The sequence below is a fragment of the Lupinus angustifolius genome, chromosome LG16 (assembly GCF_001865875.1).
Source record: "Lupinus angustifolius cultivar Tanjil chromosome LG16, LupAngTanjil_v1.0, whole genome shotgun sequence".
Classification (NCBI taxonomy): domain Eukaryota; kingdom Viridiplantae; phylum Streptophyta; class Magnoliopsida; order Fabales; family Fabaceae; genus Lupinus; species Lupinus angustifolius.
Genome location: NC_032024.1, coordinates 2,979,645 through 2,998,756, shown reverse-complemented (window position 1 = coordinate 2,998,756; position 19,112 = coordinate 2,979,645). Strand labels below are relative to the sequence as shown.

The window sequence follows — 19,112 nt, the reverse complement described above, 5'->3', positions numbered from 1 at the left end:
TGTACTTCACTGCCTTTAGTGACTCCATCATCCTTCTTGGCAGGGATCGATACTCATATAGAGAAACAGTCATATACATCTAAAGGGGTTAAGTCCATCTATGCAGGATACCCTTGAATAACAAAAAGTGACATTTTTAGTTTTGTTATATTCTATTAATCAATAGCATGACACATGAGTTTTGCAAGCCTATCAAGTAGTTTGTAATTTATTTCAGCTTAAATACACTTTTGAATCCTTATCAATTTACAAATGTTTAATTTTATTACTTATATCCATGTTTGGATTTATTTTGATCCTTTTGTCATGACATTATTAGTTTACTACATCATATTCTCTCATCATTCAAATATGGATTTTCCCCGAAACTAGAAAAATCCCATCAAAACTTCACTACCCTATTTGTCCTTTTCAATTTCTTGCTCTTCTTCATTTCACAATCCCCATCGGTTCTTCTAAACCATCTCAAAATCACCATAATAACACCTTTAACACCATAACTTCACAACCATTCTCCCATAAACAACAAACAAAATAAAACTTAAAAAGTGCAATCAACAAAGCAGAAACACAAAGACACATGGGCATGAAGAGAGGATATTCCACCACGAAGAGGGATCATTTGTCCCAAAAAAACCATGTTCTCATGTATCTAGTCAATCAGATTTCACTACGTAATATAAAAATGTTATTTTTTATTTTTAGGAATTTTTTATTTATTCCACTGTGCTGACAGAGACAGAAAATGAGGATAGGCTATTAGGCTTGATAGCTGATTTGTGTTCATTGGACCACAACAATCAAAATAAGGAAAAGACTTATGTGGAGACGTATATATGTAGAGACAATCAGGAAAATATTGACAACATATTAAAAGTATAATATATAATTAAAATTTAATTTAAATGATAGCACAAACAAATATAAACATATTTGCCTCTAAATATGAACTATTGTATACGTCTTCATACATGTTCTTCTATCAAAATAAAGGGTAGTTGGGAGAGCAATGCTACCAGTGGTTGGTAAGGGCGATGCATATGCTGATTTTGAGTTGGAGAAAGTACTATGGCACAAATGGAGATCACCATCCCAATATTTGGTGTCTCATTGTGTATCAATCTTATCAAAAAATATTAACTAGTTAAGGGGAAAAATTATAAAAACAGAAAATATTTTTTTTTGATTACTTGTTGAAATAGCAAATGATACATCCAACCCAAGAAGCCCAAAATCAATTTCTTAACACTTTCTTCTTTTAGAAACTTTTTCAAATTTCAGTTAATCTATTTTCTGTTTTTTCTGTTTAGTTGCTATTTTTAGCATAATTGGCTTTTCTTTCTTTTCTTGGCTTTCTGTTTTAGTCTAAGTTAGCTTGTATAAATTAGGAACCTTGGGCATCTCATTGTCATCAATTTTTAGTGCCTTTGCAGATCAATAAGAGAAAGTATTATTCAGTTAAGTTTTGTTGTTCATTCATTTGCATTCTTTGATTCGGTTTGTACATCACTTAGTTTTTTGATGTTGTTTTCCTTTGCAACCATGGCTCATCAACTTCAACATGGTATCAAGAGCATTCAATCTTGAAGAAGAACAACCGTTGTGTCAATACAAAATCATCATCTATATCTTTTAATTTGTATTTCTATTCTGCAACCTCAAATTTTGCTCATGGTCAACCAAATCATAAATCCCATCATTGACCCTTCAAGCCCCTATTACATGAACCCCAATGAAAACCCAGGGGCTGTCATCGTGTCCTCCTTATTGAATGGAGAAAATTACCATCCTTGTTCAAAAGCAATGACCATGGCTTTGGAATCAAAGAACAAGATGAAATTTATCAATGGAGCTTTGCCCAAACCCCCTCCCAATGACCATATGTACCCTATATGGAAGAGATGTAACAATTTGGTTGTTTAATGGCTTACTAGATCAATAGATCCATCCATTGTCCAAAGCATCTTATGGATGGAAAGTGCATAAGAAATTTGGGAGGATCTAAAGGAAAGGTATCATCAAGGAGACATCTTCAAGATTTCAGAGCTCATTAGAGAGATGCACTCCATCAAACAAGGCAATGCATCAATAGACAAATTTTACACCCAAATGAAAGGTTTATGGCAACAATTGGATGATTATAAACCCATCCCAAATTGCAGTTGTGACATCAAATGTCAATGCACCTTGATACCCACCATAAAGAACTATAGGGAGGGAGAGTATGTAATATGTTTTCTTAGAGGATTGAATGAAAAATTCTCCTCTGTTAGATCACAAATTATGCTCATGGATCCTCTTCCCTCCATTAACAAGGTGTTCTCAATACTAATTCAACAAGAAAGACAAATGTTATGTGAGGAACCAAGATTCTCGGTCAATCTCTCAAGCAACAACTATGATGCAAAACAAAGAGGCATGTGAAGAAGGTTTAGAGGTTCATCAAGTGGAAGATCCAATATTCAAGGAAGATTTGGAACCTTTGCTCGAGGTAGAGGTCAAAAAATTTGCACATATTTCCAAAGAACAGAGCACACCATTGATGTATGTTACAAAAAGCATGGGTTTCCCCCAAGCTTCTCAACAAATTCAAGCAATATCAACTACTACTCAGGAACAAATCCATCATCTAATGAAGTAGAAGATTCATCAAGAGCAGGATACAAGGAGGGCAAGTCTGATTCAAGCTCCCTGTTCACACCAGCACATCAAACTGCCCTAAAGAACCTGATCCAAGAATCCTTCAATCAAGGCATCGACATCACAAATCAACTTAGCTCAGTCAATGCCTTAACACCTAACCGTGATCAATCTTACTCAGGTAACCCTTTAACTATGCTTTCTAGAATAGGTAAGTCAAGCCACTAGATCCTGGACACAGGGGCAACAGACCATGTCTGTCACACCCTCTCACTTTACCAAATTTACAAGATGATCAAACCTTTATCCATCACTCTACCAAATGGCAATCAAGTCACTGCCAACTACTGAGGAACTACGATGTTCTATGAGTCACTTTATCTTACCAATGTTCTTTATGTGCCAGTCTTTAAATTCAATCTTATTTCTATATCAAAGCTCACCACCTCTCTAGACTGCTCATTAATTTTCTCAACCAATCATTGTCAAATTCGGGACCCATACTCCTTGAGGATGATTGGTGCAGCTGAGCTAAGAGGGGGAATGTATATGCTAACTGAATTCAGCAAGAAATATACCACACCTCACAATGTAAATGTTTACACTACATACAATGACTCCAACATTTGGCACACTAGATTAGGTCATTTGTCTGATAAGAAATTGGCTCACATGCAAACTATGTTTCCTTTCATACAATGTAATAAAACAATAGATCCTTGTGAAACGTGTTATCTAGCTAAACAACAAAGATTGCCTTATCTTGTTAGCACTAGCACATCTATTTCTGCTTTTGATTTAATACACATTGACATATGGGGGGCCCATATCTATACCATCAACATTTGGCCACAAATATTTTCTAACCGCAATTAATGACAAGACTAGGTTTAGCTGGATATTTTTCATGAAACAAAAGGCTGAGGCTACTCAACTTGTTAAGGGTTTTGTATCCTATGCAGCCACTCAATTCAACCAGAAAACAAAGACAAATAGGACTAATAATGGAAGAGAATTCTTAATGACAACATTCTATCTAGAACATGGCATACAACACCAAACTTCTTGTGTTGAAACTCCACAACAAAATGGTATTGTGGAAAGAAAACACCAACACATACTTGGTGTAACTAGAGCTTTAATTTTTCAGTCTAATATACCTACCTGCTTTTGGAATTATGATGTTACTCATGCCATATTATTGATCAATAGATAACCTACTATGTTTTTGTCAAACAAATCTCCTTTTGAAGAATTGTATCAAACTCTGCCTAACTTTAGTAATTTGAAGATATTTGGTTGTTTGTGCTATGCCTCCACATCAGTGTCTCATAGGACAAAGCTGACACCTAGATCCAGAAAATGCACTTTTATGGGATACAAACAAGACACTAAAGGCTTCATACTACTAGACCTCAACACAAATGAAGTATTTATCTCTAGACATGTTGCATTTTTCGAACACATCTTCCCCTTTCAGACTCAATCATGCACCAAAAGGACCACTTATAACAACACTATGCCAATTCTACCTATCAATCAAACAAGCATATTCTCATATCCAATTCCTGAAGTCAGAGACTTACCACAAATGCCAACCAATGATCCAGCACCTAACCAACCTCCAACAACAACAGAGACATCTACTCCTTCTACAAGACAATCTCAGAGAATTAGAAAGCCACCTACTTATCTCAAAGACTACCACTGCACCCTTCTCCAACAAACCAATCCACCCCTCTCCCAAACCAAGTACCTCATCAGTGACTCACTCTCATATAATCACCTCTCATCCAAACACAGAAATTTTTCCCTATCAATAACCATCAATCAAACCCCTACAAGTTATGTTGAGGCCATCAAATATGATCGTTGGCGACATGCCATCCACGCAAAATTAGGTGCCTTAGACAGGAACAAGACTTGGACACTGACTCAACTCCCACCTCACAAAAGGGCAATAGACTACAAATGGATATTCAAGATCAAACACCATGTTAATGGCTCTATAGAGATACAAAGCAAGATTAGTTGCTAAGGGATTTACACAAACTAAAGGTGTTGATTACATGGAAATATTCAATCCAGTTGTGAAAATGACCACAATAAGGGTCCTCATTTGCCTCGTTGCCCTCAACAACTGGCACATACAACAACTGGACATCAACACAGCCTTCCTTCATGGTGATTTGATTGAAGTTGTATACATGAAGCCTCCACCAGGTCTCAACATTTCAGAACCATAACTAGTTTGTAAGCTGCAAAAATCAATCTATGGATTGAAACAAGCCAGCAGGCAATGGCACCACAAACTCACCAACACATGCAAGTTCTTCTTAGGGATGGAGGTGGCAAGATCAAAGCATGGAATAGCACTCTACCAAAGAAAATACACACTTGAGCTGCTACAAGAAACCGGTTTCCTTGGAGCCAAACCAACATCTACACCAATGCCAAATTCCTATGAACACTTGGTGACAACATTGACATACGGGAAAGACTCAATCAAACTGGATGATATCACATCTACACTTATGTCCCACACTCAAAGAAGACAAAATGTAGGGGAAGGGTGTCAGGGTGATGGTATGTATGTGAAAGGGAGCCAAGCGTGTGGGAGGAGACAAGACATAAGAGGTCATGCCAAAGGAAAAAAACCAAATTCCAGGGGTAGAACACCAGTAGAGTGCTATAAGTGCAAACAGACTGAGCATTACAAAAAGGATTATCTCAATGAATGGAGTCCTAGAAAGTCGGTGGGGAAAAATGGAGTATCTACATTTGTAAATGTTGCACAGAAAGATGACTCTGGTTACAATAGTGAAGTTGATATACTATTTGTATCATCAAATCATAGTATAGATGAGTGAATACTTAACACTGGTTGTTCCCATCACATGACGCCAAACAGAGAATGGTTCACCACATACAGGGCAGGAAATTTTGGTTTCATGTATCTCAGAAATAATAAAGCATGTGGAATTATTAGTGTGGGAGAAATCAGAATTATGATGGATGATGGTGTAGTGAAGACTTTATGTGAGGTTATGCACATACCATATTTGAAGAAGAATTTGGTTTCTTTGGGGGCATTGCAAGCCAAATGATTTAGTTATAGAGCTGATGAGGACAGTGATATTCTTCGAGTATGCAAAGGTGCTCTAACTGTGATGAAGGGTAAAAGGACTGCAAAGAACACTTACAAGTTGTTAGGGAGAACAGTTGTAGGTGGAGTTGCTGGAGTGAGTGAAGAGATCTCAGTAGATTCAGACCACGGTGCTACGAAATTATGGCACATGTGTTTGGGACACATGAGTGTGCGTGGTATGACAGAACTATGTAAAAGATGACTGTTGAGGGGAGTCAACAAATGCAAGTTAGATTTGTGCAAGTATTGTGTGCTTGGAAAACAGACACGAGTTAGTTTCAAGGCTTACCAATACAGAACTCAGGGCATTCTAGACTATGTCCACACTGATGTATGGGGACCCACTCAAGAACCATCCCTAGGAGGTTCTAGGTATTTTGTTACCTTCATTGATGACTTTTATCGCAAGGTCTGTGTATATTTTTTGAAGCATAAGTCAAAAGTCTTTGTCATATTCAAGGTTTGGAAGACAGAGGTAGAGAACCAGAGTGGTAGGAAAATCAAATACATGCTGTCAGATAATGGTATGGAGTACAAAAACTCACAGTTTCAGAAATTATGTGAGGAACATGACATTCAGAGGCACTTTTCAGTGAAAAAGACTCCTCAGCAGAATGGTGTTGCAGAGATGATGAATAAAACTCTTATAGAGAATGCTTGATGAATGAGACTGAATGCTGGACTTTCCAAAGGATTTTGGGCAGGGGCATTTAGTATGGCATGATATCTCATCAATAGATCACCACATGCTTCATTGGATGGTAAAGTTGTAGAAGAAGTATGGATAGGTAACCCAGTCAATTATAATATTTTACGCATATTTGGTTGTCCTGCTTATGTACATGTACCCAGTGATGAACGATCTAAATTTGATCCTAAGTCAAAGAGGTGTATCTTCATTGGATATACCAAAGGTGTAAATGGGTTCAAGTTCTGGGGTCCAGTTTCCAGAAAGGTGGTGTTGAGCAGAGATGCAATGTTTGATGAAGATTTCATGATGAAACAGTCAGTTTTGACAGAGGTGCCCATGCAAAATAGAGAGACTTTGGGATCAAATATGATTCCAGTGAGCAATAAAATGGTTCAGGTGAATAAAGGCAAGGAACCATGCACTAGTTCAAGTCAAGAACATGATGATTCTCAGGCGGAGATTTCAGGTGTGCAGGAGTATCTACTTGCTAGAGACATGAATAAGCGTCTTATTAAACCTCCAAAAAGATATGGCTTTGAGGATATGGCTTCAGTTGATCTCCATATCAGTTCAGGAGATCTATGTAGCTTTCAAGAGGCTATAAATAGCCAGGAGAAAGAACAATAGATGGGTGCATGATGGAGGAGATGGAGTCTCTACAAAAGAACCAAACTTGGGAGTTTGTCTCATTGCCCCCAGACAAGCATGCAGTTGGGGTGCAAGTGAGTGTACAAGAGGAAGCCATAAGTATCAGAAAAAGAAGGGGAAAGTTCAAGGCTCGTCTTGTAGCAAAAGGGTATCCACAACAGAAGGGGATCGACTACAATGAGATTTTCTCCTCAATGGTGAGACACACTTCTATCAGGGCAGTGCTTGCCTTGGTAGCAAGCCAAGATATGCACTTAGAATAGATGAATGTGAAGACTGCCTTTTTTCATGGTGAATTAGAGGAGAAAATTTACATGACACAACCAGAGGGGTTCAGTGCAGCTGGACAGAGTCACTTGGTTTGCAAGTTGAAGAAGTCTCTATATGGGTTGAAGCAGTCTCCCATACAGTGGTACAAGCGGTTTGACACTTACATGTTGAAGCTTGATTATAAGCATTGTGAGTATGATTGTTGTGTTTCAGAAGCCTTGACGTTAGTTCTTTTATTTTTCTGCTACTTTATGTTGATTATATGTTAATTGCTGCTAATCATTTGAGTGATATCAATGAGGTGAAAGTCATGCTAGGTAAGGAGTTTGACATGAAATATTTAGGGGTTGTTAGGAAGATTCTTGGGATGAAGATTCACCGGGATATGGGAGCTAGAAAACTATGGTTCTCCCAACTAAGCTATGTTGAAAAGATCTTAGAGAAATTTGATATGAGCAATGCTAAAGTAGTGAGTACTTCATTGACAAATCACTTTAAATTTTCCCTACATCAGTGTCCAAAGACATATGAAGAGAAGAAATATATGTCAGTGGGTTGCTTGATGTATGCTATGGTTTGTACTAGACCGGACTTGGCACAAGCAGTTAGTCAAGTATGCAAGTACATGTCGAAACCAGGGAAGCAACATTGGGAAGTAGTCAAATGGATTTTCAGATATTTGAAGGGGGCTACAGATTTCGGTATCATGTTTGGCAGCCAACAGAGTAAGCCTTCAGTTATTGGTTATGTTGATTCAGACTATGTAGGAGACTTGGATGATAGAAGGTCCACAATGGGGTTTGTCTTCACCCTTGCAGGTGGACCAATTATGGGGAGATCATCGGTTCAGTCTGTTGTTGCTATGTCCACAACTGAAGCAGAGTACATGGCAGTTGGTGAAGCTTCTAAAGAAGCCCTATGGCTTATGGGGCTGGTAAATGAGTTAGACATTGAGCAATGTGAAGTTCCAGTGCATTATGACAATCAGAGTGTTATATTCTTAGCAAAGAACTGGGTTTATCATGCTAGGACCAAACATATTGATGTGAGATTTCACAAGATCAGAGAGTTAGTAGCTTGTGGGCAGATACTATTGCAGAAGGTTCACACTTCAGAAAATGCAGTTGATATGCTAACCAAACCAATTATCATGGACAAGTTCAGGCATTGTCTAAGCTTGCTGAATATTCACTTATGATGGACTATGGAGCGCACCCCCAACCCAATGGCAGAAGATGAAGATTGATGATATTCGCCAAGGTGGAGATTATTGTGCAATGACTCGAATTTCTAGATAACATCAATATAAGTTATGAGTTTGGGCTGATGTAAAGGGGTTGGGGTAAAAGACTATATATTTATGTTATGTAAATCTAATGTAACAATGAGAAGAATGGTCAAACACTAATCATAATTCTATAATAATATACAGTGGTATCCGCTCAACGCTCCCGGAGACGTAGGCACAATTGACTGAACTTCATTACCAAATCTCTTGTGTTATTCTCTTGTCTCTGTATTCTTTACTATTTAATTGTTCGCATGTTTCCAACACCAACAACAAAAATCATAAACTGTTTACAAATGTACAAGTTATATTACATTCTCTGGTACAACTGTACAACCAGATCTCCCCACATTCGTCCATAATCACATTGACAACAAAAAGTGTGCTTTTCACCTTTTTCACCAGTAAGATTAAGGCTTGTTGTATTACAACAAGACATATAGGCCAATTTCTTTGAATTGGCATTGGGGTTCCTGTATCTGTTCTTCAATTGTTGTTTTCTTGATCTTCGAACTGAAACAACAGTGTGCCGAATCCAGGCAGGCATCGGCCGAATGGCTTTAGATGAAACTTGCAGTATTTTTAACTGTGGAGTACTTTCTTTCACCTTGGTGAGTCTTTCCTTAACCTGCTTCGCTGAGAAAACCAAAGGTGCAAAATCAAAGTAGTAAAGCTTAATCAAGGTGAAAAAAGTCTTAGATCTGGACAACAAAAAGAGTGGCTCAGTTCATTAAATCAATTCAACTCTTCCCATAATTCTAATGCAACTAAGTTCATCAACAGAGCTAACTTAGAGAGGCTATCATCAGTCCAGATAACAAGTCAGTTTCAGCAACATAGCAATCTGTTCTTCTTATAATGTCAATTTGAATCCCTGGGACAGGAAGTCATCCCTGTAAAAATGTAAATCCATAGGAGTAAGGTTAACAATGCACATATGGGTAAGGTGTTGAAAAGTAAAACAAGGTAGTTTTGCATAGAAGATAGATGCTTTTATATAGGGAAAAGTGTTCACTTGAATTCTCAACAATACTAAATTTATTTCTATTCTTAGACTCACTCTCAATAACCTTTTAAATTAGAGAAAAAATATGTATGCACCAATAGTGTAAATTCATTTTCAATCATCATTGACTCTTAAGTCCACCCAATTGTTGAAAAATGAATTCCACCAATCAGAAGGGTTTACAACAAATCCATAACATTCTCCTTAGATTTAAATGTGAGCAAATTAAAAATTGACAATACCTTCTATTCTCTGCATTTTGTGCTCCCAAATTGTGCTGATATCTATAGTTATCACTCCTCAATAGACAGGGTGGAACAAGGGTACCCTCACAAATCATACCTTCAAAAACGTTAGACAATCCAGGTATTCTAACATAATCAATTTCTTCACTCCTAAGGTCATACCAAAACAGCTTCCTATGATTTTGTTCCAATAGTACCTTCAATCCATCTCTTGAATAACCTAAAGGTCTAACAGATTTCAAAGATCTTAGATCACGCAATTTTCCCAACACATACAATTTACACCAGCTACCTTTAGATCCAAATTCTCTCATTACCCAAACCTCAATCCTCTGTTTTTTGTAATTCTTAATCATACACAAACACCCTCCTAACACTGCCACATCAATTTCAGGATTCATATCATTTTCCTCTTCTTTCGTTGTTCCAGACGGAACAACGTTGAAATTCTCAAACCTGAGATCAAACGCGACGATCAAATCGAGCTGATCAGGTTCGAGTTTCCTCGTCACAACCCAATGCAAGTAACCGTCAACTAAAACCCCCATTCTAAGCGCGCAGCATAGGGCGCTGGGCATGCTAGGCAAAGTTTTCCAAGAATTGATCCTTAAGCTATAAACCCTGACCTGAATCAAAACTACGGTCCTGCAAATCAACGTAATAGGAAATCCTAACAAGCTTATACTCATTCAACACCGAATCGAAGCCGAAACCGTATATTCGGGCGGCGAAGAGAGTATTTTGGGGGCGGCGATCATGGTTAAGTGAAGGAATGATGCGATATTTACGAAGTGAAGGGTTCCAAAACGCGATGTCTTCAGCGACGTTGGATATGCAGAGGAGGTTGATGCGGTTGCTGTAACACATGAGAGGGTGGTTGAGGAGGAGTGATGACGTGGCAGTGGTGGTCAGGGTTTGGAGATTGAGTTGGGTATAGATCGGAATGGTGGGAGAGGATGATGGTGGTGGAGGAGTTGGTTGATTTGGTGAGGTGGAGGGAGATGAAGTGGCGGCTGTCGATGAGGGAGCGGAGGGATTTGGAGACGGTGCGGAAGCGGAGGAGGGAGGTTGAAGGGAGGTAGCAGAAAATGACGGTTATGACCTCGGATGGAAGATACGGCATTATATGAATATAATGAAAAAGGAAGGGGGGTTTTGGGGTTTTGCATGTTTAGTAGGTTAGGTGTGTGAAACTGTGAAGCGCATATAAAGAAAATTGAACGTGTTGGATGGGGAAGGTGCGAAGAAGATGTAGTCTCTCACTTTCCTTGTAAGAACCGGGTTTTTTCATAAAATATTACTTTTATGCACTATATCATTAAAATCATTAATTTCAGTGCAGAGGATTTTAAGAATGTGAGGGCGAACCCGAACAAAAATGATTTTGCGCCTGAATAAGTCTGTTATATACCAATCAAATACTTTTAAATATAATAATGTTAAATTTAAAAATTATTTTAATTTGTATTTAATATATATTGAGTTTGGTGGCGAAACACTCTACAAATTTTATTACACGTGTAAAAATACACATGTTTTACAAATAAATTATATATTTTTTAAGGAAATGAGAACAAAAAATCACACAAATAGAAAACACTAATAAATTTAGCATTTTTGCCAAATATTCAATCAAAAAGTACAAAAATAATTAAGTTTTATCCCATTTATAAAAACCTACGAGTACCCATTGTACCCACAGGTACCCAGAAATACCCGCGAATATCCGCACATGGGTACCCGTATAAATACGGGCGGGTATAAGTAATATTCTCCTATTTTAAAATGGATAGCAGATAGTTACTACCCGTACCCGTTGTCATCCCTAAATATAACCATTAGAGTGATTTAATATAACCTAAGTCCTAAACCAACAATACAAAGAAATATTAACTATGAGTGCAATGTATTATAGATTTTTGCTGGACAGCCTAGGCTACAAGTGGTTTAGCTACACTGAATGATATTATTTATCATTTATATATTAAATTATTGTCTTTTAATAAATGTAATATAAATAAATGGTTAATGATATACTTATAATAAAAAAAACTAATCATTAACATTTTATAAGTATTAAACTCATAATAATAGAGTAGTAGTGTAATAAGTTGAAAAATGTATAATAAAAAATAATAAATTTGTCAAAAACTAAAAACAATATTTGATTGATTTAGGCAAGATAACCATATCAGTAGGAATAAAAGTTTATTCGGTGGAAATAAAGAGAAAGATAAAGGGAAGAAAGAGGTTGAAGAGAATCACCAAATTTCTCTTTGATTTAGCTAAGAAAGTAAGAGGATAACATAAGACTCACACAAAATAGAAAGTTTGGGATAAGAGTTATTATTTTGATATGAAATGACAAAATTATCCATATACTTTTGTGTTTTTAAGTTATCTTTTCATTCTATTGTATGGAAATTTATGTAATTCAAAAATTCATATATATTTTTTTTCTCTTATTCTCTTCTACTAAATAATACATCAATCTACTATATTTCTTATATTTTTTTATATTCCCTCTCTTTCTCACCTCTCTCTTTATTTCATTTTCCACTCTTCAACAAACTAAGCATGGTACATAGATTGAGTGCATGGTCATGTTTTTATTAGAGGTGATAAAATTATTCATAATCTATCAAAATCCAAGAAAATTAGCTACATCCATTAGAACTAATGAATTTAAATGGACATAATCCAATGGATAACGTTAGTAATAGATGAATTTGAATATATCCATTTGGATGAATATCCAATCAATCCAAAAAAATAAACATTCAAAAATTGTGTTATTTGTTTTTCAATTTCATTAATTATCTCAACTTTCATTTTCTTATGGTTTTCTCAGTCTCACTTTGAACTTTTTGTTAACTTGAGATAAATTATAAGACATGTGGATAATATTAAAAGTTTGTTCCTAAGTATATAACAAATATATAAATATATGTTAAAAAATTTACAAGTAAAAACCTTAAAATATTGTGTCCTTGTAAAACGTTGCAAAAATATATTTTTCCATAAAAGTTCAAAAATTACTTTTAAAAGATAAAAACACTTTTTCAAAAGGTGATTTTAAAAAAATGAATTTAGAAAATATTTTATTGAAATAGTGGTTTTTAAAAGAAGTATTATATTCAAAAGTGTTTTTAGTTCCAATTATAAAAATCAGGTGGATTGGATATTCATCTATCTAAGTTCATGAAAATGTAGTTATAGATGAATTAAATGGATCGAAATTCATTTATTAAGATAGATATGAATGTATTGAATAAATTAAAATATAATTTTGATGAATTTATATAAATTGGTGAATAATTTTCCATCTGTTCATCGTGATTAAAATTTATTCACTTGTCACCTTTTATGCCTAAAAACTAGTTTGGTTCACCCAAAAACATGACCATTGTATTTTTCGGCCATTCAAGGCCCAATTCCACTGCACATGGAGTTGGGATACATTTTAGTTTTTCTGCATTTGAAATCCATGCTTGAATTACAATTTGGTAGAAAAACTAAGGCACTGCACGCTGATAATGAGAAAGAATATCTCACGTTTTCAAAATTACCTTGAATTAGTAATTTGTCAAGTGCTACATATTATCATTTATCACAACACTTTTTGTGGAGATGTTTCATTACATTTAATCTCTTAATCAATTACCTTCACACACCCATGTCTAAAGTTTTCACAAAGTAATTGTCTCATCATCTTCTCTCTAAGTAGCAAAGGAGAATAAAATATATCCTTATATTATAAAATAAATTATTCATCAACCATTAAAATTATGACATATATCTTATTTAACAATTTTTCTATAAAAAAAATTATTTCTAAAAACTAAAATATGACAAATTTTATAATTTTAGTGGCTAAATGATATAATAATACTTTATTCTCTCAGCAAAATAGTTATCAATGGGTTGGTTTACCACTTCAAAATTATTCAACTCAATTTTTTTTTAATTGATTTGAATATTTTTTCAACTCTGAACTTCCTCAACCCAACCCTATTATTATTATAATGCTAAATCAAACCCATGCTTATCTTAAAGTGTTGTGATATCGAATTAGTACTTTGACAATGGTTGAATTCATGAATGTATATATATATATAAAAGAATTATAGTTCATATTGGAATTGGATTTTAGGAGTACCAATCTCTAATTATATAGCCAAATTTGAAATTCATCCTGATGTGGCCTCGTCAATTAATTTTGGCGACGTGTTAATGACACCATACCTTATCTACAAAATTGCATGACAACATGTAGATACAATAATAGTTATGCCCATGAGCAGGGTTATTTTCAACATAATTTCATAGTCTTTCAACTCTATCTCCCAAATTTCTTCACCGAATATATAATTATCTCCTTATTATTTTTATCATCAAGTAACAACATGTAACGAGCTTTTCTATTGTGCTTGAGCCACTCGATATTTGACAGGTTAGGCAAGCTTATTTGTTTTGGACCTTGTAAACAATAAGTAGCTGTGAATCACATTCACCGATAGGGAAATGCTGAGTCATCATATCACAACCTTATCATAGCCTACTAGGCTGTACATGCGTCCTAATTATAAGGAGCCAGATAGACACGCAAACAAATTTTATTTTAAAAAATTGAGTTTAATATATGAGTGTAATATCTATATATTAACAGTATAATAATTTATACATAATTAATATAATAAATAACAGGTGATACAATGAAAATGTGAAAGACTCTTACTCTAACGGTATATATATTTTCTCTTTATATATTTGCATGTGTAAAACATTTGGCCTAATTTATACATCATTTATTATCATAACGATTTATATGTATTACTTTAATTTAAGACTAAATGACAATTAACACATGATGAATGATTGATATATATTAATAGTATAAAAAATTCTTATCATATACATAAATATTATTATCATTTAAAATTATATTATGGGATGGAGGAAGACATTTTCCATGCAAACTTCAGCAGATATAAAATATTAAGTTACGTATCAATCATAATTAAATATTATACCATATAAGTGGCAATAATTTAAACATAGTCTAATATTATATATGTGATACTGAATATTACTTTTAACTTAAGAATTAATAATAATTAACACATGATAAATGATATATATTATGACAATGTAAAAACTTTTACCATTTGTACCAAAAAAAAAACTCTTACCATTTAAATAAATATTATATAATTTAAAATTGTAGATTATGAGATGGAGGAAGACATTTTCCATGCAAACTTCAACAAATATAAAATATTAACTTAAGAATCAATTATAATAAGTATATAATGAATAAATATTTTATCATTATGTGATAATTAATTAACCCATAATATATAGTATAAATATTATATCATATAGGTTATGTGATATGTGCATCTTAATTTAATTTAAGAGTTAATAATAACTAATACATGGACACTGTGATAATGTAAAAAACTGTTATCATAAAGATAAATATTATATTATTTAAAATGATAGATTATGACATGGACTAAGATCGTCCCCATGCAAACTTCAGCATATATAGAATATTATACCATAAATATATGGTGCAGATATTATACCTTATATGTTATGTGATATAATAATTAGTAAATAAATATAATACTATTTAAAATTATACCATTTAAAGAACTTTTATAATATACATAAATATCATACCATTTAAAATTATATATTATGGGATGGACGAAGACGTTTTCCATGCAAACTTAAGCAAATATAAAATATCAAACTAGATTGACATTGTTAGTCAATTTATAAAGAGTAAGAATTCTCTCCGGTATTAGAAAAGAAATTATCTAAAAAGTCAAAGAAAATATGAAATATAATGTCATTTGTATCCTTTTTATTTATGATGAGATTATATTTTTACTCTTAAAATAATAATAAAAAACTTCTATCTCCAACAATGGAGAGGATCTTGTTATCTTGTTCTGTTTAAAAAATATTTGCTTGTCACCAGAAAAAAAGAAGCTTGAATGTTCCAATATTTAGCAATTAACACTACAACAAAATACCTTTTTAGCTGCGGTTAAAACCGTGGCTAATTAACAAAAACCGTCGCTAGTTGCCTTAGCCACGGTTACTGCGACAGTAGTAAGCAATGGCGTTGCGAAACACTAGTCGGTCATTTAGCAATATAGCTACGCTTCTCCAAATTGTTGTAACAATTACTTAGCCACGTTACAACTAATTCTGCTACAGTACAAGCCGTGGCTAATTTGATGATTTAGCTTTAAAGTAACCGTGGCTAATTAAATTAGCTACACCTTATTCAAAATTACTTTCACTCATATTTATTTCCGGCTCCTGATGCACCAATATCTAACAATATTTACATTCAATAATATAATGGTAAAAGATAATACTATAAAACTAATAGTTGATATCAATTAAAACTTATAATAAAAAGTAATACTAAGAAATTAGACCCATTATCTCAAATTAGCATCACCTTCATCTTAAAATAATTCACAAATACATGAGCATTAATAAGTTCAGATAATATGTATCATTCAAACCAATTGTTGAAACATTCCAAATTTGGTTAACAACTATGGGAAAAGACAAATACACGAGCATTAATATTTTTATAGCAAAAATTTCATGCATAATCACATGGAATTTCTAGCTTTGCTCACTTGATCACTTCAACATCTCCTTGAAAGTTTTGAGATCTGTGATCCAATAGAAAATATATGAGATTAACAATACAATAATGAAACAAGACTACTTGAACAATGACCAATTAATAAGATAAAATAAAAGAGTAAGCAAAACATAAAAGTGGGTACAAATAAATTGTGTAATTAACTTGAGTTTAATTGAACAAATTACCTAACCATTGGATAAAAGTGGGTACAGAATAGGATAACATATCAATCAAACTTCAAAGCAACCAGTTTACAAAGCATTAGATGCATAACAAACAATTCTTGCATTTCGAATATGTTTTTTTAGGCACACTCGTCTAAATTAACTTTTCATTATTACTACTTCATCCGGTGCATGAATTTTAATTGAAAAGAAGATTTTAATAATTACTACTTTATCCAGTGCATGGATTTTAATTGTAAAGAAGATTATGAATTAGTAGCTGATATTAATTATAATTGGCTGAAATTTTATCCTAACAGTAAGTGTGAAACAACAATTTGTTTAGCTGATAAGTCCATTATATCCTATCATCCTAATCTGATTTCATAATTCCAAATAATAAACTGCATTGTCTACTTCACCTTCCTAGCTTTAGATCTCACGAGCTTCCCAAGTTTGACTACGTTACCAAGAAGAATTAGTACAACCGGAACTATATTTCCAATATAGTACACGCTTCCATACGAGGCTATGGTTTCATGCAGGCTTAATACCTATTCCAACTTAAACAAAGAAACAATGGAAATATAGTAAAAAAATTCTCATTTGCACGGGTAGGTGTGAGCATACAAATTGAATTGTGTGTTAATGTTTTTGGATTTATGTATGTGCATGAGAGTGAGAGAGAGTACAAACCATGAAGCCAACACTAGAGTAACTCAGAACCAAAACCGTATAAGCAAAATTCATTAACACCAATGCATTCTTAATTGTTGGAGGCACAACTTGCTTCCATTTGTATATGACTGCTTGAAAAGAAATACAGAAACACAAATTAACTAAATGAAGAAAGAACAACAAATTAGTATAATCCAATTTAGTACCTCTAGAACCAACAATCATTAATGTCGACTGAACAAAATATTAATATTACTAATAACATTACTAATATCTTACCTACTGCATCAAACACTATATCAAACGTTTCTAGAAGTTCTTCAAAATTCACATTTGTATAGTCAATTGCCAAGTCTGCTCCCAACTTTCTTAACAAGTCTTTCTTGGCAGTACTAGCAGTAGCTGCTACCTTTGTGGCACTAAAAACATGCTTGACTAACTACCTCATCAAACAGATACATAAAACATTATATTGCTTGCATGCAACAAATTTGATGTAAAATTGTAAATAGTAGAGAATTAATATGGATCCAAGAATCAATATGATTTGCATAAACCAAAAATATAACAATCGATTAAAGTAATGGTTGAGTGAAAAATCTCAACCATGGTTTTATATTGTGGGTCTAATCATAATTATGGTTAAGTTGTTCCTTGCCATATATGAATCAAAACTATATGATTGTAGTCGTATTTTTTTGGGTACTATCAAGGTATCCCCTCAGCTTATAGGTCAGGAATTAATCCCTTTTAGGTTCGGGTCTGCCCGAGGAATCGAACCCTAACCCTAAACCCTAAACCTCCATCACCTCCAAGAATAAGGATGGATTTTCCAGCAGAAGGCGCAACTTTTTCAAGTCCTTGATAGGCAGTAATGAGAGCTAAAGGAAGGCTAACAGCTTCAACAAAGCTCAAATTAGAGGGTGTGACTGAACAGTTTCTCTTCAACAACAATATACTCTGCCAATGACCCAATAGTCTTTGGATGATTGATAACATTCTCATTAATATCACCATAAACTTCATCACCAACCTTCGATTTCTTAATTTCACTTCCCACTCTCACTACTACACCAGCCACATCATACCCTGGAACAGTCTTTCCAACATCACATACAAATTAAACAATGTAAAATCAAAATTAGAAACACAAAATAAACTTTGTCAAACACAAAATATACTAAGATCGAAAGATAAATTAAGAGTAGGCATCCTCTATAAACCATGAAACCTTAGGACCTTGAGGCTGTCTCTTAGTGCTGATACGATCGAAAGTTTGTACATTTTTCTTCAAGTCTTCAACATGTTGACAAGTCACCTTGAAGAATAAACGACATGACTCACATGATAATGAACAGCAAAATAACATACATCATAAAAGTCGATTATCATGTTTACTTTTATAGAAGCCACATACTATGAACATTATTAACACGGATATATATCATTTTCTCTACTGAAAAGTGGATGCTTCCAATTTTTTGACTAGCTATTGGTCCCAAACCACTTCAAGTGCCAAACATGCATTGATGTGAAAGTTGGCATAATGAAGAGGATGGATTTTACAGCATGCATCAAAGTAGAGCTTTCAAACATATTGGCATATCAGGTTAGATATATTCTCAAATTTTAAAATGTTGAAAGAGAACAAA

At 34.0% G+C, this 19,112-nt stretch overlaps 1 protein-coding gene and 2 pseudogenes across 2 annotated transcripts; all 3 read right to left on the bottom strand.

Moving 5' to 3' along the window:
* Positions 1-17,705, bottom strand: LOC109329937 (lysophospholipid acyltransferase 1-like). Of its 2 annotated transcripts, XM_019563848.1 has the most exons (4): positions 17,667-17,705; positions 17,479-17,588; positions 17,200-17,336; positions 1-13 (listed from the first exon to the last, which is right to left on the bottom strand). In XM_019563848.1, exons 1-4 carry the CDS (start codon positions 17,683-17,685, stop codon positions 7-9), a joined length of 273 nt encoding a protein of 90 aa, XP_019419393.1. In that variant the 5' UTR covers positions 17,686-17,705; the 3' UTR covers positions 1-6. The 2 variants fall into 2 exon arrangements, with proteins under 2 accessions (XP_019419393.1, XP_019419394.1); XM_019563849.1 differs by lacking the exon at positions 1-13 and having other exon boundaries at positions 17,078-17,336.
* On the bottom strand, positions 9,096-11,165 carry LOC109329936 (annotated as a pseudogene).
* LOC109329204 overlaps positions 17,738-19,112 on the bottom strand; it is a 2,897-nt pseudogene continuing 1,522 nt past the window's right edge.